Source organism: Falco punctatus (genome assembly GCF_963210335.1).
Source record: "Falco punctatus genome assembly, contig: scaffold_286, whole genome shotgun sequence".
NCBI lineage: Eukaryota > Metazoa > Chordata > Aves > Falconiformes > Falconidae > Falco > Falco punctatus.
The window spans coordinates 1-25,573 of record NW_027660105.1 but is presented as its reverse complement, the minus strand read 5'-3'; the positions used below and the strand labels follow the sequence as shown (position 1 = coordinate 25,573).

Genomic DNA, 25,573 nt, shown 5'->3' with positions numbered 1-25,573 from the left:
AAAGCCCAGTACAGTTCAATGCAGCCCAGTACAGTTCAGTACAGCCCAGTACAGACCAATAAAGCCCAGTACAGTTCAATGTAGCCCAGTACAGTTCAGTACAGACCAATAAAGCCCAGTACAGTTCAACGCAGCCCAGTACAGCCCAGTACAGTTCAGTGCAGCCCAGTACGGCCCACTAAAGCCCAGTACAGCCCAGTACGGCCCACTAAAGCCCAGCCATTAAGAGACATTTTGCCACCCCCGCCCCAGCCCCAGCCCCTGGAGGGGAGCCTGAGGCTGCGATGATGGGCGTGGGGTGGGGGTCACCATTCCAGGGGTCACCCGCCCCCCCAGCACCCCCAGCCCCAGCAGTGGGCACAGATGGGGGCTGCACTGCTGGCCCTGGGGGCAGAATACGGCCCGTGGCCAGGGGGGGTAGGGGGCTAAGTGCAGGGGGGGACCCCGGATTCTTTTTTTTTGGGGGGGGGGGGGGGGCTACAATGGCCTCATCTCCAGCTGCCGCTGCCGCTGCCGCAGCCGGTACCGGCGGATTTTCGTCTTGCGGTGGTAGAGGCGGTAGATCGCGGCGATGCTGAGCAGGGTGCCCAGGACCCCCAGCACCGCCAGCACCAGGGGCAGCGGGTCAGGGTCCTGGTCTGCCCAAGAGAGGGGGTGGGGGGTCACTGGTAGCCAGGCTGAACCGTACCCTGGGACCCCCCAGACCCCCAGGGTCCCTGAGGACCACCAGGACCCCCCAGACACCCTGAGACCCCCAGGAACCCTGAGACCACCAGGACCCCCCCAGACACCCTGAGACCCCAGGAACCCTGAGACCACCAGGACCCCCCAGACACCCTGAGACCCCCAGGAACCCTGAGACCACCAGGACCTCCAGGACTCTTGAGATCCCCAGGATGAGACCCCCAGGACCCCTGGAAACCCCAAGACTCCCAGGACCCCTCGAGACTCCCAGGACCCCCAGGACCCTCAAGACCCCAAGGACCCCTGAAACCTCCAGGATCCCCAGGAATCCCAGAACGAGTGCCCCAAGGACGTCTGGGACCCCCAGGACACCCCGAGACCCCCAGAATCCAAGACCCACCAGGACCACCAGGACCCCAGAGATCCGCAAGAGCCTCTAGTCCCCCCAAGACCCCCCAGAGCCCCCAGGTCCCCTGAGACCCAAAAGACCCTTCAGAACCTCCAGGACCCCGAGACCTCCAGGAGCCCCTGGGACCCCCCGAGACCCCCAGGACACCTGAGACCCCCAGGACCCCTGAGATCCCCAAGAGCCACTGGGACCGCCAGGACCCTCAAGACCCCCAGGAAACCTGAGACCCAAAGGACCCCTGAGCCCTCCAGGACCCCCTGGGACCCCCCAAGACCCCCTGGACCCCTGAGATCCAAAGGACCCTTGAGCCCTCCAGGACCCCCAGAGCCCCCAGGAACCCTGAGAACCCCAGGAGCCCCAAGAGCCTCTGGGACCCCCAGGACACCCCGAGACTCCCAGAACCTCCAGGACCCCTGAGATCCCCAAGGGCCTTTAGTCCCCCCAGGACCCCAGAGCCCCCAGGACCCCGAGATCCCCAAGAGCCTCTGGGACCCACCAGGACCCTCGAGACCCCCAGGTCCCCTGAGACCCAAAGGACCCTTGAGCCCTCCAGGACCCCTGAGCCCTCCAGGACCCCAGGACCCCCCCGAGACCCCCCGGGACCCCCGCCCCACTCACAGTGCACCCAGACGGTGACGCTCCGGACAGCTGTCCCCAGCGGGTTGGTGGCCTGGCAGCGGTAGGTGCCGGCGTGGGCGCGGGTGACGGGGCGCAGCACCCCGGTGGGGAAGGGGTCCCCATCCTTGGTGCACTCCAGCTGGGGCGGGGGGTTACCCCGTGCCGAGCAGCGCAGGGTCTCATCCTGCCCCTCCGTCCAGTTCTGCCGGGGGGGGCAGCTCCCATCGTCCATCCGTGGCTGGTCTGTGGGGGTGGGGGTGGGAGGTGGGGTCATTCCTCCCCTCCCCCACCCCAGCATCACCCACCACCCAAGTCTTGCACAAGAGCTGAGGGGTTTCGCACCAGGGGCAAGAGGCTTTGCACCAGGGACAAGGAGCTTTGCACCACAGAGGATGGGTGTTACACGGGGTCGAGGAGCTTTGCACAAGGGCAGAAGGGTTTTGCACGAGGGTGGATGGCTTTTGCACGGGGGCGCAAGGAGCTTTGCACGAGGGCTGAGGGGCTTGCACCAGGGCCAAGGGGTTTTGCATGAGGGCGGAAGGGTTTTGCACGGGGACGAGGGGTTTTGCACAGGGGAGGAGGGGTTTGCACAGGGCTGAGGGGCTTTGCACGAGGGCAGAAGGATTTTGCACAGGGGCAGAGGGGTTTGCACGAGGCTGAGGGGTTTGCACTGGGGCAGAAGGATTTTGCACCAGGGCACAAGGGGTTTGCACAGGGGAGGAGGGGTTTGCACAAGGTTGAGGTGCTTTGCACCATGGCAGAGGGGTTTACACCAGAGCAGAAGGAGTTTGCACAGGGTAAGTGGTGTTTGCACTGGGCTGAGGGGCTTTGCACCAGGGCGGAAGGGTTTTGCACGGGGTTAAGGGGTTTTGCAGGTGGACAGAAGGGGGTTGCACCAGGCCTGAGGGACTTTTGCACCAGGGACAAGGAGATTTGCACTAGGGCAGAAGGATTTTGCACAGGAGCAGAAGGGTTTTGCACAGGGACAAGGGGTTTTGCACAGGGGAGGAGGGGTTTGCACCAGGGCAGAGGGGTTTGCACCAGGGCAGAGGGGTTTGCACGGGGGCACAAAGGTTTTGCACTGGGGCAGAGGGGTTTGCACGAGGCTGAGGGGTTTGCACTGGGGCAGAAGGATTTTGCACCAGGGCACAAGGGGTTTGCACAGGGGAAGAGGGGTTTGCACGAGGCTGAGGGGCTTTGCACCAGGGCCAAGGGGTTTGCACAAGGGCAGGATGAGTTTGCATAGGGGCAGAGGGGTTTGCACGGGGGCACAAGGGTTTTGCACCAGGGCAGAGGGTTTGCACGAGGGCAGAGGAGTTTGCACAGGGGCAGAGGGGTTTGCACGAGGGCAGGAGTTTGCATAGGGGCAGAGGGGTTTGCACGGGGGCACAAGGGTTTTGCACCAGGGCAGAGGGGTTTGCACAAGGGCAGGAGTTTGCACAGGGGCAGAGGGGTTTGCACGAGGGCAGAAGGAGTTTGCACAGGGGCAGAGGGGTTTGCACGAGGGCAGAAGGAGTTTGCACAGGGGCAGAGGGGTTTGCACGAGGGCAGAAGGAGTTTGCACAGGGGCAGAGGGGTTTGCACAAGGGCAGGAGTTTGCATAGGGGCAGAGGGGTTTGCACGAGGGCAGAAGGAGTTTGCACAGGGGCAGAGGGGTTTGCACGAGGGCAGAAGGAGTTTGCACAGGGGCAGAGGGGTTTGCACGAGGGCAGGAGTTTGCATAGGGGCAGAGGGGTTTGCACGAGGGCACAAGGGTTTTGCACCAGGGCAGAGGGGTTTGCACAAGGGCAGGAGTTTGCACAGGGGCAGAGGGGTTTGCACGAGGGCAGGAGTTTGCATAGGGGCAGAGGGGTTTGCACGGGGGCACAAGGGTTTTGCACCAGGGCAGAGGGGTTTGCACAAGGGCAGGAGTTTGCACAGGGGCAGAGGGGTTTGCACGAGGGCAGAAGGAGTTTGCACAGGGGCAGAGGGGTTTGCACGAGGGCAGAAGGAGTTTGCACAGGGGCAGAGGGGTTTGCACGAGGGCAGAAGGAGTTTGCACAGGGGCAGAGGGGTTTGCACGAGGGCAGGAGTTTGCATAGGGGCAGAGGGGGTTGCACGAGGGCAGGAGTTTGCATAGGGGCAGAGGGGTTTGCACGGGGGCACAAGGGTTTTGCACCAGGGCAGAGGGGTTTGCACAAGGGCAGGAGTTTGCACAGGGGCAGAGGGGTTTGCATGGGGCTGGGTTTGCACGGGGACACAAGGGTTTTGCACCGAGGAAGGGGGTTTTGCACGGGGGCAGAGGGTTTTGCACGAGGGCCAAGGCCCTTTGCCCCTGCCCTTGCTCGCTGGCCTCCCCCCTCCCCCCCCCCAACTCACAAGCCACGTGCAGCGTGACGGTGGCCGAGCTCCGCCGCCGTGTCCAGTTGCCCAGGCTGAGCTGGGCTTCGCACCGGAGCTCAGCACCATCGTCCTCCTCGGCCAGCACCAGGCGCAGGCGCACGGGACCCTCGTGCCAGGGCTGGGGGGGTCGCCGGCTGTGGCACAAGCGCAGCCGCAGCCCGGGGGGGCGACTGGGCGAGGCCGAGCACTCGATGGCCACCGGCTCCTGCTGGGTGGCGTTGGGGCGACTGATGGCCAGGAGGGGCTGCGGGAGGTCTGGGGGGGGGGCGAGGGGACCAGAGCTGGAGGGGGGGGACAAAGGAGGGGGAGGCGACCCGGGGCGGGGGGTCGTCCCAGAGGGAATCTTCGTCCCAAAGGGGGGGGTCGTCCCAGAGGGGGGGGTCATCCCAGAGGGGGGGGCTCATCCCAGAGGGGGGGCTCGTCCCAAAGGGGGGCTAGTCCCAGAGCGGGGGGGGTGTGTGTCCCAAAGGGGGGGGGGGGCTTGTCCCAAAGGGAGGGGGGTTCATCGCAGAGTGGGGGGCTCATCCCAGAGGGGGAGCTTGTCCCAGAGGGGGGGCTCGTCCCAGGGGGGGGGGGCGTCCCAAAGGGGGGGTCGTCCCAGAGGGGGGGGCTCATCCCAGAGGGGGGGCTCGTCCCAAAGGGGGGGCTAGTCCCAGAGGGGGAGCTTGTCCCAGAGGGGGGGCTCGTCCCGGGGGGGGGGGGGGGCGTCCCAAAGGGGGGGTCGTCCCAGAGGGGGGGGCTCATCCCAGAGGGGGGGCTCGTCCCAAAGGGGGGGCTAGTCCCAGAGGGGGGGTCCTCGCAGAGGGGGGGGGTCATCCCAGAGTGGGGGTCATCCCAGAGTGGGGGGTAGTCCCAGAGGGGGGGGTCATCCCAAAGGGGGGGTTGTCACAGAGGAGGGGGGTCGTCGCAGAGGGAATCCTTGTCCCAAAGGGGATCCTCATCCCAGAGGGGATCCTGCCCGGGCACTGCTGGATCCAGCACCCAGCTCATCCCAGAGGGATCCTTATCCCAGAGGGGATCCTGCCCAGGCACTGCTGCATCTGGCACCCCGCTCATCCCAAAGAGGATCCTTATCCCAAAGGGGATCCTCATCCCAGAGTGGATCCTGTCCACATGCTGCCTGATCCAGCACCCAGCTCATCCCAAAGGGGATCCTCATCCCAGAGGGGATCCTGCCCGGGCACTGCTGGATCCAGCACCTGCCTCATCCCAGAGGGGATCCTCATCCCAGAGGGGATCCTGCCTGGGCACTGCTGGATCCAGCACCTGCCTCATCCCAGAGGGGATCCTCGTCCCAGAGGGGATCCTGCCCGGGCACTGCTGGATCCAGCACCCAGCACATCCCAAAGGGGATCCTCATCCCAGAGGGGATCCTGCCTGGGCGCTGCTGGATCCAGCACCTGCCTCATCCCAGAGGGGATCCTCATCCCAGAGGGATCCTTATCCCAGAGGGGATCCTGCCTGGGCACTGCTGGATCCAGCACCCAGCTCATCCCAGAGGGATCCTTATCCCAAAGGGGATCCTCATCCCAGAGTGGATCCTGTCCACATGCTGCCTGATCCAGCACCCAGCTCATCCCAAAGGGGATCCTCATCCCAGAGTGGATCCTGTCCACATGCTGCCTGATCCAGCACCCAGCTCATCCCAAAGGGGATCCTCATCCCAGAGGGGATCTTGCCTGGGCACTGCTGGATCCAGCACCTGCCTCATCCCAGAGGGGATCCTCATCCCAGAGGGGATCCTGCCCGGGCACTGCTGGATCCAGCACCCAGCTCATCCCAGAGGGGATCCTCATCCCAGAGGGGATCCTGCCCAGGCACTGCTGGATCCAGCACCCAGCTCATCCCAGAGGGGATCCTCATCCCAGAGGGGATCCTGCCCAGGCACTGCTGGATCCAGCACCCAGCTCATCCCAAAGGGGATCCTCATCCCAGAGGGGATCCTGCCCAGGCACTGCTGGATCCAGCACCCAGCTCATCCCAAAGGGGATCCTCATCCCAGAGGGGATCCTGTCCACATGCTGCCTGATCCAGCACCCAGCTCATCCCAAAGGGGATCCTCATCCCAGAGGGGATCTTGCCTGGGCACTGCTGGATCCAGCACCTGCCTCATCCCAGAGGGGATCCTCATCCCAGAGGGGATCCTGCCCGGGCACTGCTGGATCCAGCACCCAGCTCATCCCAGAGGGGATCCTCATCCCAGAGGGGATCCTGCCCAGGCACTGCTGGATCCAGCACCCAGCTCATCCCAGAGGGGATCCTCATCCCAGAGGGGATCCTGCCCCGGCACTGCTGGATCCAGCACCCAGCTCATCCCAAAGGGGATCCTCATCCCAGAGGGGACACTCATCCCACAGGGATCCCACCCGGGCACTGCCGGATCCAACCCCCAGCTCCCCCCTCCCCCTCCCCAGGACCACCACCAACCCCCTCCACGATTCCCTCCGGCGCATCCCTCCCCACCTCCCCCACCCCCACTCCCCATCCCTTGGGAAGATCCCCGGATCCGGCTCCTACCGTAGGCCAGGACGGTGAAGGTGGCCACCTTCCTCCGGCCCTGGCAGGAGAAGTAGCAGAGGACATCGGAGCGGGGCTGGGTGACGTTCCAGAGCCGCACGCTGACCCACCCCGGCCCCCCACCCACCCACTCCTTGCTCAAGGGGGTCTCCAGCCCCCCCGGACCCCCTGGGGGGGGGCAGGTGCTGGAGCAGTTCAGCAGCAGCGTCCCACCGTAGCCCACCTCCGAAGGGGTGCCCACCACCCTCACCTCGAAGGGGGTGGTGGGTGCTGTTGGAATGGGAGGGGGGGTGAGCTGGGAGACATGAGCTGGGATGAGCTGGGAGAGATGGGATGGGGGTTGGGATGCGGGTGGGACAGATGGGATGAGCTGGGGAGGGGGGCTGGGGTGCAGGGGGATGAGCTGGGAGACATGGGATGAGCTGGGACAGATGGGATGAGCTGGGGAGGGGGACTGGGAGGATGGGGATGAGCTGGGATACATGGGATGTCCCAGGGGAGATGGGTTGGGATGTGGTGGGATGAGCTGGGATGGGTGGGATGAGCTGGGCTGGGATGCGATGGGACAAGCTGGGCTGGGTGGGATGAGCTGGGCTGGGATGCGGTGGGACAAGCTGGGATGGGTGGGATGAGCTGGGATGTGGTGGGACAAGCTGGGATGGGTGGGATGAGCTGGGCTGGGATGCGGTGGGACAAGCTGGGATGGGTGGGATGAGCTGGGATGTGGTGGGACAAGCTGGGATGGGTGGGATGAGCTGGGCTGGGATGTGGTGGGATGAGCTGGGATGGGTGGGATGAGCTGGGCTGGGATGCAGTGGGACAAGCTGGGATGGGTGGGATGAGCTGGGATGTGGTGGGACAAGCTGGGATGGGTGGGATGAGCTGGGCTGGGATGCGGTGGGACAAGCTGGGATGGGTGGGATGAGCTGGGATGTGGTGGGACAAGCTGGGATGGATGGGATGAGCTGGGCTGGGATGCGGTGGGACAAGCTGGGATGGGTGGGATGAGCTGGGATGCGGTGGGACAAGCTGGGATGGGTGGGATGAGCTGGGATGCGGTGGGACAAGCTGGGATGAGTGGGATGAGCTGGGATGTGGTGGGACAAGCTGGGATGGGTGGGATGAGCTGAGATGGGATGCGGTGGGACAAGCTGGGATGCGGTGGGATGAGCTGGGATGTGGTGGGACGAGCTGGGCTGGGTGGGATGAGCTGGGCTGGGATGTGGTGGGACAAGCTGGGATGGGTGGGATGAGCTGGGCTGGGATGCGGTGGGACGAGCTGGGCTGGATGGGATGAGCTGGGCTGGGATGTGGTGGGACAAGCTGGGATGGGTGGGATGAGCTGGGATGCGGTGGGACAAGCTGGGATGGGTGGGATGAGCTGGGCTGGGATGCGGTGGGACGAGCTGGGCTGGATGGGATGAGCTGGGCTGGGATGTGGTGGGACAAGCTGGGATGGGTGGGATGAGCTGGGATGCGGTGGGACAAGCTGGGATGGGTGGGATGAGCTGGGTTGGGATGCGGTGGGACAAGCTGGGATGGGTGGGATGAGCTGGGATGCGGTGGGACAAGCTGGAATGGGTGGGATGAGCTGGGCTGGGATGCGGTGGGACAAGCTGGGCCCCCCGGGCTGGGCGGGGGGGATGGGGCAGCACGCGGGGCCGGCACTCACCGCACAGCGCCAGGAGCATCCCGGCGAAGGCGCAGGCGGGGAGGTTGCACCAACGCATCGCCACGCCGGGGCACGGGCGGCCGGGGAGGGGGGAGGGGCAGCCTCCAGAGCCCCTCGCCCCCACTCAGGGCGCAGCCCCCCAACCCTCACCACCACCAAGCTCCATCCCACCCCCCCGGCCCCAGCGCCGCGGTGGGAAATGGCGGCAGGGGAGGAAGGAAGCGGTTTGGCTACGGTGGCGCATGCTCGGTGTGGCGGCGGTGCTGGACACACCCCCCCCCCCCCCAATATCTGCTCGACCCCCAGCATGTCGTGATAGTAGCGCTTTATTGGCGCAACATGTCGCGACAACTCCTTCCAGCCTCTCCACCTTCCTCCCCTCCAGCATCAGCGCCAGCGCCAAAATCCTGGGATTCAACCCAGCCACCCCCCCGGGGGGCACCAAGCCCCTCAGCCCCCTCCCCAAAATCCAGCTTCGGGTCTCCCAAGGGATGAAAGTCCGGAACTCAAAGGAGCATCTCCGTGATGGGGGGTGGGGGTGGGCGGGGGGGCTTCTGACCCCCACCCCCGGCATGCCAACCGCGTGCCCGCCTGGCACATCCCCATCCTTGAGGGCGGTCGGCGCGGTCCCACCGTAACGTCCACCATCCCGCCGCGGCACGGGCCGGACCCCCGGTGGTACCGGTACGGCCGGAGGGAGCCGGTGGCCGCGGCGCTTGGCCACGGGCAGGGGAGCGGGATGGGTAGGGGGCTTCCAAGCCCCCCCACCACCTCTACCCCGGTTATGGTTGTGCCGGACCATTGAGGCACGTGGTCTCCTCGGAGCATCCCGGTGGTTTCGGCGCATCCAGCTGTAACCGCTTCTGCTGCTCCTGCAGCCGGTACCGGCGGATCTTCTTCTTGCGGTAGTAGATGCGGTAGCCCACCACCCCGGCGAGCGCGCCCACCCCCACCGCCACCGGCACCAGCACCAGCAGCAGCAGGTCAGGGTCGTGGGCTGCCCGAGAGAGGGGGTGGGGGGTCACTGGTAGCCAGGCTGAACCGTATCCCGGGACCCCCCAGACACCCAGGAACCCCCAGGAACCCTGAGACCACCAGGAGCCCCCAGACACCCAGAGCCCCCAGGAACCATGAGACCCCCAGGATGAGTCCCTCAGGACCCCTGGAAACCCCAAGACTCCCAGGACCCCTCGAGACTCCCAGGACCCCCAGGACCCTCAAGACCCCAAGGACCCCTGAAACCTCCAGGATCCCCAGGAATCCCAGAACCCGAGTGCCCCAAGGACCTCTGGGACCCCCAGGACACTTCAAGACCCCCAGAACCTCCAGGAACCCCAAGACCCCCAGGACCCCAGAGATCCCCAAGGGCCTCTAGTCCCCCCAGGACCCCTGAGATCCCCAAGAGCCTCTGGGACCCACCAGGACCCTCAAGACCCCCAGGTCCCCTGAGACACAAAGGACCCTTGAGCTCTCCAGGACCCTCAAGACCCCCCGAGACCCCCAGGTCCCCTGAGACCCAAAGGACCCTTGAGCCCTCCAGGACCCCTGAGCCCTCCAGGACCCCCAGGACCCCCCCGAGACCCCCCGGGACCCCCGCCCCACTCACAGTGCACCCAGACGGTGACGCTCCGGACAGCTGTCCCCAGCGGGTTGGTGGCCTGGCAGCGGTAGGTGCCGGCGTGGGCGCGGGTGACGGGGCGCAGCACCCCGGTGGGGAAGGGGTCCCCATCCTTGGTGCACTCCAGCTGGGGCGGGGGGTTACCCCGTGCCGAGCAGCGCAGGGTCTCATCCTGCCCCTCCGTCCAGTTCTGCCGGGGGGGGCAGCTCCCATCGTCCATCCAGGGTCCAGCTGGGGGGAAGGACCAGGGTAAGGATGAGAAATCATTTCCCATCCAGAAATTTCTCCGGCGGCATCCTGGGATGGAACCGGCTCGCCGCGCTCTCACCGGTGACGTTGAGCCGGACGGGCGCGCTGCTCTTCAGGGCTTTGCCACCCACGGGCAGCTTGGCCACGCAGCTCAGCTCCATCCCATCATCTTCCTCCCGCACCGGCAGGATGAAGGGCAGGGGGGACGTTCCCCAGCCCCCCAGGACGCGGTGGGGGTTGGCGCGGATCTGCAACCGGAGCTGGGTGGCGTGACCGGGGGGCAAAATGCAAAATCCGCGCAGCTCCGTGCCGGCGGCGGGGTTGGCGGTGCTGACGTTCAGGTGCGGAGCGGGAAAACCTGGAGGTGGGGGGGAGGGGGGGGATGGGGATGACACCGGGATGATCCGGTGATGCCACGAAACCATGACCCGGTGCGATGCACCAGGGCTGCGCCGCCGGGGGGGTCGCACCGGTGTCGCCGGTATCACCGGTACTCACGGTAAACGTGGATGGTGGCCTCCACCTGCCGCTCCAGCGGTCCCACCGCGACGGTGCAAACCAGCCCCAAGCCCCCCGGGCGGTGGGAGCTCACCACGGCGGTGGCCCGGTGGCCGTCGGGGCTGATGGTGAGCGCCAGGGTTTGGTTGAGGAGCCTCATGGTGAACCGCGGCGCGGGGAAGACGCGCGTCACCGTGCAGCTGGCGTTGGCCACCTCGCCCGCCTCCAGGTAGATGTTGGGCTCCAACTGGGGATCCTCCGGGAATTCTGCCGGGGGGATCACCGGGATGAGGCGGTTGGCTACCGGCGGCACAGCCAACACCAGTATGGTACTGGTGCTGGTACCAGCTTACCGTAGACGGTCACCCGCTGCGGGGTGGAGGTGACGTTGAAGCGGGGACCGTAGGGCGCCAGGTCCAGCAGTGCCTGGCAGGTCACATTCTGCTCGTGGTCCTGGCGCTGAGCCGTCAGCCGGTGGCTCAGCCGCGCCTCCCCCAGGCCGCTCCGCTGTGCCGGGAAGGTTGCGTTGCTCAGCACCTCGCCGCCGCGCCACAGGATCAGCCTCAGCTTCTGGATGGGGGCGACGGCGGCGACGCGGCAGGTCAGCTCGTGGCTCTGCCCCACGGGCAGCGGCGGCACCGGGCCCAGCACCGGCTGCGGCGCACCTGGGGGGATCCCGGGTGAGGGGGGGGGATCCCGGTGTCAGGGAGGGGGATCCCGCCGTGGTGGGGGCGATCCCGGCGGGGGCGGGGGGTGGTGTCCTGGTGTGATGGTGTGATAGGGGTGACTGGGGCGTGATGGGGGGATCCCGGGGCATGATGGGGGGGATCCCAGTGTGATGGGGGGGATCCCAGGGTGGTGGGGGCGATTCCGGCATGATGGGGGGGATCCCAGTGTGATGGGGGGAATTGGGGTGTGGTGGGGGTGATCCCGGCATGGTGGTGGGGATCCTGGCATGATGGGGGGGATCGGGGGTGATGGGGGGGATCGGGGGTATGGGGGGGGATCCCAGCGGGGGGGGGATCCTGGCATGATGGGGGGGATCTCATGGGGGTGATCCCGGTGTGATGGGGGTGATCCTGGCATGATGAGGGGGGATCTCGGCATGGTGGGGGGCATTGGGCTGTAACAGGGGTGATCCCAGTATGATGGGGGTGATCCCATGGGGGTGATCCCAGTGTGACAGGGGTGATCCCAGCATGCTGGGGGTGATCCCGTGGGGGTGATCCCAGCGTGATGGGGGTGATCAGGGCGTGATGGGGGTGATCAGGGCGTGATAGAGGGTGATCCCATGGGGGTGATCCCGGCATGGTGGGGGTGATCCCGCCATGGTGGGGTGGATCCCAGGGTGATCCCGGTGTGATGGGGGTGATCCCGTGGGGGTGATCCCGCAGTGACTTACGGTAGAGGACGAGCTGGATGGAGGTCACCTGCCGCTGCTGGTGGCAGTTGTAGAAGCCGAGGACGCTGGCGTCCCAGTCGGTGACGTTGAGCAGCTCCACCACCGTCTCCTCAGGTCCCGCCGCCACCAGCTGCTTCCGAATGGACGTTTCCACGTTACCGGATCCTTTGGGATCTTGGCAGGTCGCCTTCAGCTTCAGCTGGATCGAGCCGCCGTATTCCACCACCAGCACCGCCGGCTCGACCGACAGCTCGAAGGCTTCTGACGGCGCTGCCGGAAGAACCCAGGGGGGGTGTGGGGGGGTGGGATGGCGGTGGAGGGGACCCCCACCTCGCCCCCAGCCCCAACATGGCACAGAGAAGGTCGAGGGGACCCCCGGCTCGCCCCCAGCCCTGGCAGAGGGAAGATCGGGGGGACCCCCGGCTCGTCCCCAGGAGCCGCGGGAAGCAGCTGGTGCTGTGCCGGGCAGGATGTGCCCCCCCCTCCAGCTGGAACCCGACAACCAGACCCTGGGTGACAGTGGCAGGGGGGTGTCCAGAGCCACATCCGATCCAGGGACCCGCGGGGGGCCAGGGTGGGGGTCCCAGCTCTGTCCCAGCACCGGGGACTCGTGGGGTGGCCAGGGTGGGGGTCCTGGATCTGTCCCAGCACCAGGGACCTGTGGGGGGGCCAGGACGGGGGTCCCAGCTCTGTCCCAGCACTGGGGACATGTGGGGTGGCCCGGGTGGGGGTCCTGGATCCGTCCCGGCACCGGCGACCCATGGGGGGGCCAGGACGGGGGTCCCAGCTCCATCGCAGCACTCAGTGGGGTGGCCAGGGTGGGGGTCCCGGCTCTGTCCCAGCACCAGGGACCCATGGGGGGGCCAGGATGGGGGTCCCAGCTCCGTCGCAGCGCCCAGTGGGGTGGCCAGGGTGGGGGTCCTGGCTCCGTCACAGCCCCTGCGCCATTCCCGGCAGTCGAGCGTGGGAAGGATCTGGAAGCGTCGATCAAGGTCCTGTCGGTCCTTGCGCAATCCCTGGATCCCGCAGGGATCTCTGGCTCTGGCTGTTCCCTTCCTGCCAGCGGGTTATTCCGGAAAAGGGGCAGGGATCCTGGCAGGGATCCTGACAGCTGGGGGATCCCCCACCTGAGCGGTGCTGAGTCACTCCGGGGGGCTGCGGGAGAGCAGCTTTCCCAGGAAAAACCCGACATGGGGGGTGGGGGGGTGGGCACCGGGATGGAGCAGGCAGCAGCTGGGAACAGCTGGAGCCACCCCTGGGGATCTACATCCCTGGGGATCTACATCCCTGGTGCCAGGACGGATCTGGGACCCCCGTCCTGGCCACCCCACAGGTCCCTGGTGCCGGGATGGATATGGGACCCCCACCCTGGTCACCCCACTGGGTGCCAGGACGGATCCGGGACCCCCACCCTGGCCACCCCACCGGGTACCAGGACGGATCTGCAACCCCCGTCCTGGCCACCCCACAGGTCCCCAGTGCTGGGACAGAGCTGGGACCCCCACACTGGCCCCCCCACGGGTCCCCAGTGCCAGGGCAGATCCAGGACCCCCACCCTGGCCACCCCACTGGGTGCTGGGATGGATCCGCGACCCCCGTCCTGGCCACCCCACAGGTCCCCAATGCCAGGGCAGATCCAGGACCCCCACCCTGGCCACCCCACCTGGTACCGGGACAGATCCGCGACCCCCGTCCTGGCCACCCCACAGGTCCCCAGTGCTGGGACAGAGCTGGGACCCCCACCCTGGCCCCCCCACTGGCTCCTGGTGCCAGCAGGACCCAACGGTGCCAAATCTGCCCCCACCCCCCCCACCCCACCCCCCCACCCCCCCTCCCCATGGTGCCATGCTGGTGTGAGTCACTCCTGGTGACAAGGTCACGAGGAGACGTCTGTGCTTGCACCAACACGTTCACCACAACACCGTCGCGCTCGTGCCAACGCGCTCGTGCCGGCCTCGTGGCTCCGCGCCGGGGTCATGCCAGGGGGTCACCAGACCCCCGACCCCCCCCCCCCCCCAGCCCCGTGTCCCCCGTGTCCCCTCACCTGCGATGACAGCCAAGGCGCACAGGGCCAGCGGCAGCCCCGCGGGGCGCATGGCGCGGGTGGGTGCTGGTACCGGCACCGGGTGGGCTCGATCCACTGGGAGCACTGGGATGGGTCAGCAGCACCGGGCTGGGACCAGTCTGGTTCTCTGGGACCAGCTGGTTGGGAATCTCTGGGATGGATCCGGCTGGGGTCCCCAGTGCACACCGGGGAGGGTCGGCTCAGGCTCACCGGGAGCACCGGGAAGGATCCGGTTGGGCTCTGCGAGGTGGATCAGCACAGGATCCCCGGGAGCAATGGGAGATCGGTTCAGGGTCCTTGGGATCTGTCAGTTCAGGGTCCCCGGGATCCGTCAGTTCAGGGTCCACAGGAGCACCGGGAGGGGATCCAGTCAGGGTCTCCAGGATCGGTCAGTTCAGGGTCCCCGGGAGCAGCGGGAAGGATCCAGTCAGGGTCTCCGGGATCGGTCAGTTAGGGGTCCCCGGAATCAGTCGGTTCTGGCTCCCCGGGAGCACCAGGATGGATCCAATCAGGCTCTCCAGGATCGCTCGGTTCTGGCTCCCCGGGAGCACCGGGATGGCTCCGATCGGGCTTTCCGGGATCGGTCGGTTCCAGCTCCCCAGGGAGGATCCTGCCGGGCTCTCGGTGCGCACCGGGAAGGTCGGTTCAGGCTCTCCGGGATCACGGGGACGGCTCCGGCTCGGTCCCTCGATGGGTCCCTCGGTCGCTCGGTCTGTGGGTCGGTCGGTCGGTCGGTCGGTCGGTCCCCTGGCGGGTCGGTCCCTCGCTCGGTCCCTCCCTCTGCCGGGCAGCCCCGCGCGGCGGCGCTTTATGCGCTCGGCGCCAGCCCAGCCCCCCCCGCTCCCGGGGGAATTCCGGGGCCGCGGCCGGTGGGATTCCCCGCGGCGAAGGGGCTGCCCGGGGGGGGCCCTGCCCCACCGCCCCTCACCGCCCCCTGCCCCACCGCCCCCTGCCCCACTGCCACCCACTGCCCCCTGCCCCACCGCCCCCTGCCCCACCGCCCCCCACTTCCCCCTGCCCCACTGCTCCCCATTGCCCCCTGCCCCACCGCCCCCTGCCGCACCGCCCCCCACCGCCCCCCACCGCCCCCTGCCCCACTGCCCCCTGCCCCACTGCTCCCCACTGCCCCCTGCCCCACCGCCCCCTGCCGCACCGCCCCCCACCGCCCCCCACCGCCCCCTGCCCCACTGCCCCCTGCCCCACTGCTCCCCACTGCCCCCTGCACCACCGCCCCCTGCCCCACTGCTCCCCATTGCCCCCTGCCCCACTGCCCCCGGCCCCTCAGCCCCCTGCCCCACTGCTCCCTCCCCCCTGCCCCACCGCCCCCTCGCCCCTATGCCCCCCAACCCCCTGCCCCACTGCCCCACTGCCCCCTGCCCTCCCCAGCTTTGCCCCAGTCCTCGGTGCCCCACCGTCCCCCCTGCCCAGCACCGGTGCCAGGGGCTCAGGGCCAGCACCACCGGCTGAGAGAGAAGCCACCCGGGGGGTGCAGGATGGGACCAAACCAAAGGTGCTGAGCGTTAGGCACCCACGCTGTCCTGTCCCACCGCCCGGCGCGTGATCCCATGCCCAGCACCAGCTCAGCACCAGCACCCCCAGCTTCCTCATTTCTATCCTCTTTTTGACCGAGGGAATTTTTTTTTTTTTTTTGGCCTATGGGAACTTGGGGGGGGGGGGCTGGGCGCCACGGCCCACCCGTCTTTGCCAAATGGGTGGCAGAGCCGCGGCGCCGGCATCGGTTTTGGCACGTTGGGTCTGGATGGGTTTTTCCTCGGCAGAAGCATCCAGAAGGCACCGAAGGCTCCAGATGTGACAAGGACCCCTGGCGCTGTCCCTGTCACCGCTGCCCCGGCTCCGGTGCTGAGGGGGGTGGGGGGGGATGGGGGGTGGGGGTGGAAAGTCCAACGTAGTTTCTCACGCCGTGGGTTTCACTTCTGCCCCCGAGGTTCCGCCACCCGCATCCTCGTCTCACCTCGGCTGGTGACATTCCCATGGTGTCCCCCGCTCCCAGTTGGCTGTTCCCAGTTGGCTTCGTCCCCCACCGCGGTGGTGCCGGTGCCGGTGGCCTTGGTCCAGCTCCTGCCAGAATCCCTCGGTGGCCGGTGACTTGCCAGGGGCTGGAGGCCACGGACAAGGATGGGGGGACAGGGGGGACACGTGGGGGACATGGGGGCAGAATGGCAGGGACAGGGGGGACCGGGAACACAGGGGACATGGGGGACAGGGACGTGGGGGGACACAGGGACATGGGGGGACACAGGGACATGGGGGGGACAAAGGGACGTGGGGGGACACAGGGACATGGGGGGGGACACAGAGACATGGGGGACACAGGGACATGGAGGGGACACAGGGACATGGGGGGGACACAGAGATGGGGGGACACAGGGACATGGGGGACACACGGACATGGGGGGGACACAGGGACATGGGGGGGACACAGAGATGGGGGGACAAAGGGACATGGGGACACAGGGACATGGGGGACACACGGACATGGGGGGGACACAGGGACATGGGGGGGACACAGAGATGGGGGGACAAAGGGACATGGGGACACAGGGACATGGGGGACACACGGACATGGGGGGGACACAGGGACATGGGGGGGACAAAGGGACATGGGGGGACACAGGGACATGGGGGGGGACACAGAGACATGAGGGACACAGGGACATGGAGGGGACACAGGGACATGGGGGGGACAAAGGGACATGGGGGGACACAGGGACATGGGGGGGACACAGAGACATGGGGGACACAGGGACATGGAGGGGACAAAGGGACATGGGGGGACACAGGGACAAGGGGGGGACACAGGGATGGGGGGACATAGGGACATGGGGGGACACAGGGACATGGGGGGACACAGGGACAAGGGGGGGACACAGGGACATGGGGGGACACAGAGACATGGGGACACAGGGACATGGGGACACAGGGACATGGGGGGACACAGGGACACGGGGACACACAGGGACATGGGGGGGGACACAGGGATGGGGGGACACGGACATGGGGGAACACAGGGACATGGGGGACACAGGGACATGGGGGACACACGGACATGGGGGGACAAAGGGACATGGGGGGGACACAGGGACATGGGGGGACACAGGGACATGGGGGACACAGGGACATGGGGGGGACAAAGGGACATGGGGGGGACACAGGGACATGGGGGGGGACACAGGGACATGGGGGGACACAGGGACATGGGGACACAGGGACATGGGGGGGACAAAGGGACATGGGGGGACACAGGGACATGGGGGGGGACACAGGGACATGGGGGGACACAGGGACATGGGGGGGACACAGGGACATGGGGACACAGGGACATGGGGGACACAGGGACATGGGGACACAGGGACATGGGGGGGACAAAGGGACATGGGGGGACACAGGGACATGGGGACACAGGGACATGGGGGGGACACAGGGATGGGGACACAGGGACATGGGGACACAGGGACATGGGGGAGACACAGGGACATGGGGGGGACACAGGGACATGGGGGACACAGGGACATGGGGGGGACAAAGGGACATGGGGGACACAGGGACATGGGGGGGGACACAGGGGGACACAGGGACATGGGGGGGACACAGGGACATGGGGACACAGGGACATGGGGGGACACAGGGACACGGGGGACAGCGGGGAGGGGGCCATGGTGCTGGTGCCACCGCGGCCTCGCAGCGGGAGGGACGGTCCTGTCCCAGGGTCCTGTCCCAGCGGCCAGCACCGAGCTGGGGACACTGACCCTGGGCAGGACACGGCCCCGGTGCAGGAACAGGGCCCCCGTGCAGGATGTGACCCCGGTGCGGGACAGTGTCCATGTACAGGACGTGACCCCTGGTCAGGATGTGACCCCCGGTGCAGGATCTGCCCCCCCTTCCCCCGTGCCCCGCCCCCAGCACCGGGGGCTCCCGGCCACGGTGGCCTCGTCCCCAGGCACGGAGCAGCAGCGCCAGCCCCGTGCACACTCATGGTGAGCTCCGAGCCCCTTGCACGGCTGCTGTGCGCCCTGAGCCCCCTTGCACGCTCACCACGAGCCCCCTTGCACGGCTGCTGTGCGCCCTGAGCCCCCTTGCACGCTCGCCACGAGCCCCCTTGCACGGCTGCTGTGCGCTCTGAGCCCCCTTGCACGCTCACCATGAGCCCCCTTGCACGGCTGCTGTGCGCTCTGAGCCCCCTTGCACGGCTGTTGTGCGCTCTGAGCCCCCTTGCACGCTCACCACGAGCCCCCTTGCACGGCTGCTGTGCGCTCTGAGCCCCCTTGCACGCTCACCATGAGCCCCCTTGCACGGCTGTTGTGCACCCCAAGCCCCCTTGCACGCTCACCACGAGCCCCCTTGCACGGCTGTTGTGCACCCCAAGCCCCCTTGCACGCTCACCACGAGCCCCCTTGCACAGCTGTTGTGAGCTCTGAGCCCCCTTGCACGGCTGCTGTGTGCTCTGAGCCCCCTTGCACGCTCACCACGAGCCCCCTTGCACGGCTGCTGTGCGCTCTGAGCCCCCTTGCACGGCTGTTGTGCGCTCTGAGCCCCCTTGCACGCTCACCACGAGCCCCCTTGCACGGCTTCCATGAGCTCTGAGCCCCCTTGCACAGCTGTTGTGCGCTCTGAGCCCCCTTGCACACTCACCACGAGCCCCTTTGCACGGCTGCTGTGCGCTCTGAGCCCCCTTGCACGCTCACCACGAGCCCCCTTGCACGGCTGCTGTGCGCTCTGAGCCCCCTTGCACGCTCACCACGAGCCCCCTTGCACGGCTGCTGTGCGCTCTGAGCCCCCTTGCACGCTCACCACGAGCCCCCTTGCACGGCTGCTGTGCGCTCTGAGCCCCCTTGCACGGCTGTTGTGCGCTCTGAGCCCCCTTGCACGCTCACCACGAGCCCCCTTGCACGGCTGCTGTGCGCTCTGAGCCCCCTTGCACGCTCACCATGAGCCCCCTTGCACGGCTGTTGTGCACCCCAAGCCCCCTTGCACGCTCACCACGAGCCCCCTTGCACGGCTGTTGTGCACCCCAAGCCCCCTTGCACGCTCACCACGAGCCCCCTTGCACAGCTGTTGTGAGCTCTGAGCCCCCTTGCACGGCTGCTGTGTGCTCTGAGCCCCCTTGCACGCTCACCACGAGCCCCCTTGCACGGCTGCTGTGCGCTCTGAGCCCCCTTGCACGGCTGTTGTGCGCTCTGAGCCTCCTTGCACGCTCACCACGAGCCCCCTTGCACGGCTTCCATGAGCTCTGAGCCCCCTTGCACAGCTGTTGTGCGCTCTGAGCCCCCTTGCACACTCACCACGAGCCCCTTTGCACGGCTGCTGTGCGCTCTGAGCCCCCTTGCACGCTCACCACGAGCCCCCTTGCACGGCTGCTGTGCGCTCTGAGCCCCCTTGCACGCTCACCACGAGCCCCCTTGCACGGCTGCTGTGCGCTCTGAGCCCCCTTGCACACTCACCATGAGCCCCCTTGCACGGCTGTTGTGCACCCCGAGCCCCCTTGCACGCTCACCATGAGCCCCCTTGCACGCTCACCACGAGCCCCCTTGCACGGCTGTTGTGCGCTCTGAGCCCCCTTGCACGCTCACCATGAGCCCCCTTGCACGGCTGTTGTGCACCCCAAGCCCCCTTGCACGCTCACCATGAGCCCCACGGGCAGCCAGTGAGCCACTGGATCCCAACGTGGCCTCACCTCCCCCTAACGAAGGCGGCTCATTAACGAAGGCGGCTCATTAACGAAGGCGGCTCATTAACGAAGGCGGCTCATTAACGCTCAGCCACGTGAATGCCAGGAAAGGGCCGTGCCCCGTCGTGCCCCAGGATTTTCCGTCCAGTACAAGGAGCCGGGAGCGATGCCCGGAGCCGCTGCACCCCCCCTCCTTCCCGGCACCGCCCTCGCACCAGGAAATAATGGGAAAAAGACACAGAAACACGTCGGGAAATCGCTGTTGGCTTCCAGGATCAACCGGGATCAGCCAGGCCGGGATCCCTCCAGCATCGGCTTCCAGTTCCGGGAGCGCTGGAACCACCAGGAGATCGCCAGGAGAGCCAGGACGGTGCCCACGGCCAAGGTCACCACCAGTGGGATCAGGGGGCTGCGGGGGGATCCTGCGGGGGGAGGAGGGGGGTGAGCCTGGCACTGGGATCGGCATCGCCAGGCGCCGGGATCGGCATCACCGGGCACTGGGATCGGCATCACCAGGCGCTGGGATTGGCAACACCAGGCACTGGGATCGGCATCACCAGGTGCTGGGATCGGCATCACCAGGCGCTGGGATCGGCATCGCCAGGCACTGGGATTGGCAGCGCCAAGCACTGGGATTGGCACTGCCAGGCACTGGGATTGGCACTGCCAGGCACTGGGATTGGCATCGCCAGGCACTGGGATCGGCAGCGCTGGGCACTGGAATTGGCACTGCCAGGCACTGGGATTGGCACTACTGGGTACTGGGACTAGCCAGGCACTGGGATCGGCATCGCCGGCCACTGGGATCAGCATCACCAGGCACTGGGGTCGGCAGCGCCAGGCACTGGGATTGGCAACACGGGGAACTGGGATCAGCATCGCCAGGCACTGGGATTGGCATCGCCAGGCACTGGGATCGGCAGCACCAGGCACTGGGATTGGCACTACTGGGTACTGGGACTAGCCAGGCACTGGGATCGGTATCGCCGGCCACTGGGATCGGCATCGCCAGGCACTGGGGTCGGCAGCACCAGGCACTGGGATTGGCAACATCGGGAACTGGGATCAGCATCGCCAGGCACTGGGATCGGCAGCGCTGGGCACTGGGATTGTCAACACTGGGCACCGGGACTGGCCAGGCACTGGGATCAGCATCACCAGGCACTGGGATTGGCATCACCAGACACTGGGATCGGCAGCGCTGGGCACTGGGATTGGCACTACTGGGTACCGGGACTGGCCAGGCACTGGGATCGGCAGCGCCAGGCACTGGGATTGGCATCACCAGGCACTGGGATTGGCAGCGCTGGGCACTGGGATCGGTAACACTGGGCACCGGGACTGGCCGGGCACTGGGATCAGCATCACAGGGCCCCAGGATCGGCCCCCCCAGGAGGTGCCCCCCCCCCATCCCCTCCCCCACCGCCGGTGCCCCCCACCTTGGAAGCGCAGGTGGACGGTGGCCGTGCCGACGCCGCAGCGGTTCCGTGCCAGGCACCGGTAGGTGCCCGCGTGCGCCCGGTGGGCGGCCGGGACGGTGACGGTGCCCCCGGGGGGGCAGAGCTGCCGGCTGGCGTTGGTGGGCAGCACCCAGCAGACCCCCGGGGGGGGGGTCCCCAGTGCCCGGCACAGCACCGTCACGTTCTCCCCGGCGGTGAAGACGTCGCGCGGTGCCCACGCCTGGACATCGTGGGGGGCAGCTGGGGAAAAAAAAAAAAAAAGGGGGTGGGGGGGTGGGGGGCACCAGAGCCTGGTTGGGTGCCCCCTCCCCACCCTGAGACCACCCTGAGACCACCCCTCCCCACCCCGAGACCACCCCCACCGCGGGGCACCAGCACTCGTGCCACGCTGTGCCAGCAGCACCCAATTTTCCAGCCACCAGGGGCTTCCCCACCCCCCTCCCCAGCCCCCCCAAGCCCCCCCCAACCCCCCCCAAGCCCCCTCCCCACACTCACTGCAGACCCTCAGCCTGGCCGTGGTGCTGGTGCCCACCGTCCTGTGCCGGAGCCGTAACGTCACCCGACACGTCACCTCCGCACCATCCTGCTCCGGTTGCACCGTAAAGCTCGATTCCACCCAGGGACCTTGGTGGGTGCTGGGGGGGACCCCTCCCCCCCCCAAAGTCAGGGTGACATTTGGGGGGTCGGGGGGGGACACCCGAGCGGACGCGTTGCAGGTGACACGCGCCTCTTTGCCCGCCACCAGGTCACCCTCCTCCAGGTCAATCTGGGGGGGCCACAGCCCTGTGGGGGGAAGGACAAAGGGGGAGGGGGGTAACCGGGAGGGTGCTGGGACACCCCCCCCCCCCCAATGCGCCCCTCCCCCAACCCTTACGATAAACACGGAGGGTGGTATTGGCGATGCTCCGCTGCTCCCCGAAATTGCCGAAGCACTGGAGCTCCAGGGTCCATTCGGTGACGTTGGGGATGCTGAGGGACACCCAGCCGGGTCCTGAGCTCCCCAGTTTGGTGACGGGGACCTCCCAGTTCAACTGGCTGTAGTTTCGGCAGGAACTGGTGCAGTTGAGGAGGAGAGCGGAGCCGAATTCCACCGTCGGCTCCTCCGGGGAGATGGAGACGTGGCAAGGACCCAGCACCCCTACGAGGGGGTCCCCAGTCACCCCAGGATCCGGCTGGGGTCCCCGATCACCCCAGGATCCAGCTGGGGTCCCCGATCACCCCAGGATCCAGTTGGGATCCCCAGTCACCCCAGGATCTGGTTGGGATCCCTGGTCACCCCAGGATCCGGTTGGGGTCCCCGATCACCCCAGGATCCAGCTGGGGTCCCTGATCACCCCAGGATCCAGTTGGGATCCCCAGTCACCCCAGGACCCGGTTGGGGTCCCCGATCACCCCAGGATCCAGTTGGGATCCCCAGTCACCCCAGGATCTGGTTGGGGTCCCTGGTTCCCCCAAGACTCGGTTGGGGTCCCCCCAGGACCCAGTTGGGGTCCCCGATCACCCCAGGATCCAGTTGGGATCCCCAGTCACCCCAGGATCTGGTTGGGGTCCCTGGTTCCCCCAAGACTCGGTTGGGGTCCCCCCAGGACCCAGTTGGGGTCCCCAATCACCCCAGGATCCAGTTGGGATCCCCAGTCACCCCAGGATCTGGTTGGGGTCCCTGGTTCCCCCAAGACTCGGTTGGGGTCCCCCCAGGATCCCGGTTGGGGTCCCAGGTCACCTCAGGATCCAGTCGGGGTCCCAGGTCACCCCAGGATCCGGTCGGGATCCCTGGTCACCCCAGGACCCGGTTGGGGTCCCCGATCACCCCAGGATCCAGTTGGGATCCCCAGTCACCCCAGGATCTGGTTGGGGTCCCTGGTTCCCCCAAGACTCGGTTGGGGTCCCCCCAGGATCCAGTTGGGGTCCCTGGTTACCCCAGGATCCGGTTAGGGTCCCCCAAGGACCCGGTCGGGGTCTTTGATTACCCCAGGATCCCAGTTGGGGTCCCAGGTCACCTCAGGATCCAGTCGGGGTCCCAGGTCACCCCAGGATCCGGTCGGGATCCCTGGTCACCCCAGGACCCGGTTGGGGTCCCCGATCACCCCAGGATCCAGTTGGGATCCCCAGTCACCCCAGGATCCGGTTGGGGTCCCTGGTTCCCCCAAGACTCGGTTGGGGTCCCCCCAGGATCCAGTTGGGGTCCCTGGTCACCCCAGGATCCGGTTAGGGTCCCCCAAGGACCCGGTCGGGGTCTTTGATTACCCCAGGATCCCGGTTGGGGTCCCAGGTCACCTCAGGATCCAGTTGGGGTCCCAGGTCACCCCAGGATCTGGTTGGGGTCCCCGGACACCCCAGGATCCAGTTGGTATCCCCAGTCACCCCAGGACCTGGTTGGGGTCCCCAGTTACCCCAGGACTCGGTTGGGGTCCCTGGACACCCCAGTATCCAGTTGGGATCCCCAGTCCCCCCAGGACCCGGTTGGGGTCCCTGGTTACCCCAGGATCCGGTCGGGGTCCCCCATCCCCCCAGCATCCGGTTGGGATCCCTGGTCCTCCCCAGACTCGGTTGGGGTCCCTGGTCCCCCCAGGACTCGTTGGGGTCCCTGGTTACCCCTGGATCCAGTTGAGGTCCCCAGTCCCCCCAGGATCCAGTTGGGGTCCCCGGTCCTCCCCAGACTCGGTTAGAGTCCCCCCAGGATCTGGTTGGGGTCCCCAGGTACCCCAAGACCTGGTTGGGGTCCCCTGTTGCCCCAGGACCCAGTTGGGGTTCCTGGTTACCCCTGGATCCAGTTGGGGTACCTGGTCCCCCCAGGATCCGGTCGGGATCCCCGGTCCCCCCAAGACTCGGTTGGGGTTCCCCCAGGATCCGGTTAGGGTCCCTGGTCACCCCAGGATCCGGTTGGGGTCTCTGGTCCCCCCCAGACTCGGTTGGGGTCCCCCCAGGATCCGGCTGGGGTCCCCGATCCCCCCAGGATCCAGTTGGGGTCCCCGATCCCCCCAGGATCCGGTCGAGATCCCGGTCCCCCCCAGACGTGGTTGGGGTCCCCCCAGGACCCGGTTGGGGTCCCTGATCCCCCCAGGACCCGGTTGGGGTCCCCGGTCCCCCCCAGACTCGGTTGGGGTCCCCCCAGGATCCGGTTGGGGTCCCTGATCCCCCCAGGACCCGGTTGGGGTCCCCGGTCCCCCCCAGACTCGGTTGGGGTCCCCCCAGGACCCGGTTGGGGGCCCCAGCCCCTCCCAGACTCGGTTGGGGTCCCCCCAGGATCCGGTTGGGGTCCCTGATCCCCCAGGACCCGGTTGGGGTCCCCGGTCCCCCCCAGACTCGGTTGGGGTCCCCCCAGGATCCGGTTGGGGTCCCTGATCCCCCCAGGACCCGGTTGGGGTCCCCGGTCCCCCCCAGACTCGGTTGGGGTCCCCCCAGGATCCGGTTGGGGTCCCTGATCCCCCCAGGACCCGGTTGGGGTCCCCGGTCCCCCCCAGACTCGGTTGGGGTCCCCCCAGGATCCGGTTGGGGTCCCTGATCCCCCCAGGACCCGGTTGGGGTCCCCGGTCCCCCCCAGACTCGGTTGGGGTCCCCCCAGGACCCGGTTGGGGTCTCCGACGCCCCCAGGACCCGGTTGGGGTCCCGGTGAGCTGGACGCGCCCCCCGTTAGCCATCTCCCCCCCCCCGGATGGGGCTACCACCCCCCCCACTCCCCCGCCGCCCCCCCCCCCAGCCCCCCCAAACCACCCCCACGGTGGGGGGCTGCCACCAGGCCCCCCCAAACCACCCCCAGCCTCTTCCACCGGCCCCCCCACCCCCCCCACCCCCGCCACGTGACCCCCCGGCGCGGTTCCAGTATCCCCCATTTGCCCCCTTGGCCAAAGTGGGGGGGGGGGCGGGGGACCCCCAGACTCACCCCCCCACAGCAGGCAGCAGAGCAGGGCCACGGCCCCCCACTTCCCGCGGGGCCCCATCGTCCGGCGCGGCACTGCCGGGAGCGGGAACGCCGCGGGAAGTGTTACCACATTTCCTCCCTTTCCGCCTTGGGGGGGGGTGGGGGGGGCCACGCAAAGCGACTGTGCCCCCCCCCCCCCCAATTGCTGACACCCCCAAAAAACAGTTCTGGGTAAAAGCCGGTGAGGAAAATTCCCCCCGAAACAGTTTTGCTGGTGCTGGGGGGCGGATGCTGGGGGGGAGGCACGAAAAGGGGGGGGGGGGGGGGCTGAGGGGGGGGGGCTCAAGCCCCTCTGCCACGGTGGCCCCAAAAATCCTGGTTACCCACAGCCCTGCTGGGCAGGGGGGTGGTAAATGGAGGGGGGGGCTTCAAAGGGGTTGCAGAAATGGGGGGG

At 67.6% G+C, this 25,573-nt stretch overlaps 3 protein-coding genes and 2 long non-coding RNA genes across 8 annotated transcripts; 1 reads left to right on the top strand and 4 right to left on the bottom strand.

The window, feature by feature from the left end:
• Positions 1–6: 6 nt before the first annotated feature.
• Positions 7–332, top strand: LOC308057999. The gene is made up of 2 exons (XR_013925586.1): positions 7–88; positions 120–332. It is a non-coding gene; the product is annotated as an uncharacterized lncRNA (long non-coding RNA).
• Positions 137–8,593, bottom strand: LOC308057997 (intercellular adhesion molecule 1-like). 4 transcript variants are annotated; one of them, XM_080412001.1, is made up of 6 exons: positions 8,283–8,481; positions 6,738–6,880; positions 6,611–6,650; positions 4,070–4,348; positions 1,712–1,954; positions 137–638 (listed from the first exon to the last, which is right to left on the bottom strand). In XM_080412001.1, exons 1-6 carry the CDS (start codon positions 8,338–8,340, stop codon positions 478–480), a joined length of 924 nt encoding a protein of 307 aa, XP_080268127.1. In that variant the 5' UTR covers positions 8,341–8,481; the 3' UTR covers positions 137–477. The 4 variants fall into 4 exon arrangements, with proteins under 4 accessions (XP_080268127.1, XP_080268125.1, XP_080268126.1 ...); XM_080411999.1 differs by lacking the exon at positions 6,738–6,880 and having other exon boundaries at positions 8,283–8,593; XM_080412000.1 differs by having other exon boundaries at positions 6,611–6,880; positions 8,283–8,480.
• LOC308057998 lies at positions 646–1,698 on the bottom strand. The gene is made up of 3 exons (XR_013925585.1): positions 1,577–1,698; positions 809–1,523; positions 646–716 (listed from the first exon to the last, which is right to left on the bottom strand). It is a non-coding gene; the product is annotated as an uncharacterized lncRNA (long non-coding RNA).
• LOC308057996 (intercellular adhesion molecule 1-like) lies at positions 8,593–14,985 on the bottom strand. The gene is made up of 7 exons (XM_080411998.1): positions 14,094–14,985; positions 12,050–12,319; positions 11,001–11,312; positions 10,648–10,914; positions 10,229–10,507; positions 9,889–10,131; positions 8,593–9,279 (listed from the first exon to the last, which is right to left on the bottom strand). The coding sequence occupies exons 1-7, from the start codon at positions 14,143–14,145 to the stop codon at positions 9,065–9,067; spliced, it is 1,638 nt and encodes a 545-aa protein (XP_080268124.1). The 5' UTR covers positions 14,146–14,985; the 3' UTR covers positions 8,593–9,064.
• Positions 14,986–20,044: 5,059 nt separating this feature from the next.
• LOC308058000 (intercellular adhesion molecule 5-like) lies at positions 20,045–25,259 on the bottom strand. Its single transcript, XM_080412003.1, has 5 exons — positions 25,141–25,259; positions 22,135–22,398; positions 21,756–22,043; positions 21,240–21,500; positions 20,045–20,222 (listed from the first exon to the last, which is right to left on the bottom strand). Exons 1-5 carry the CDS (start codon positions 25,196–25,198, stop codon positions 20,086–20,088), a joined length of 1,008 nt encoding a protein of 335 aa, XP_080268129.1. The 5' UTR covers positions 25,199–25,259; the 3' UTR covers positions 20,045–20,085.
• Between the last annotated feature and the right edge of the window lie 314 nt (positions 25,260–25,573).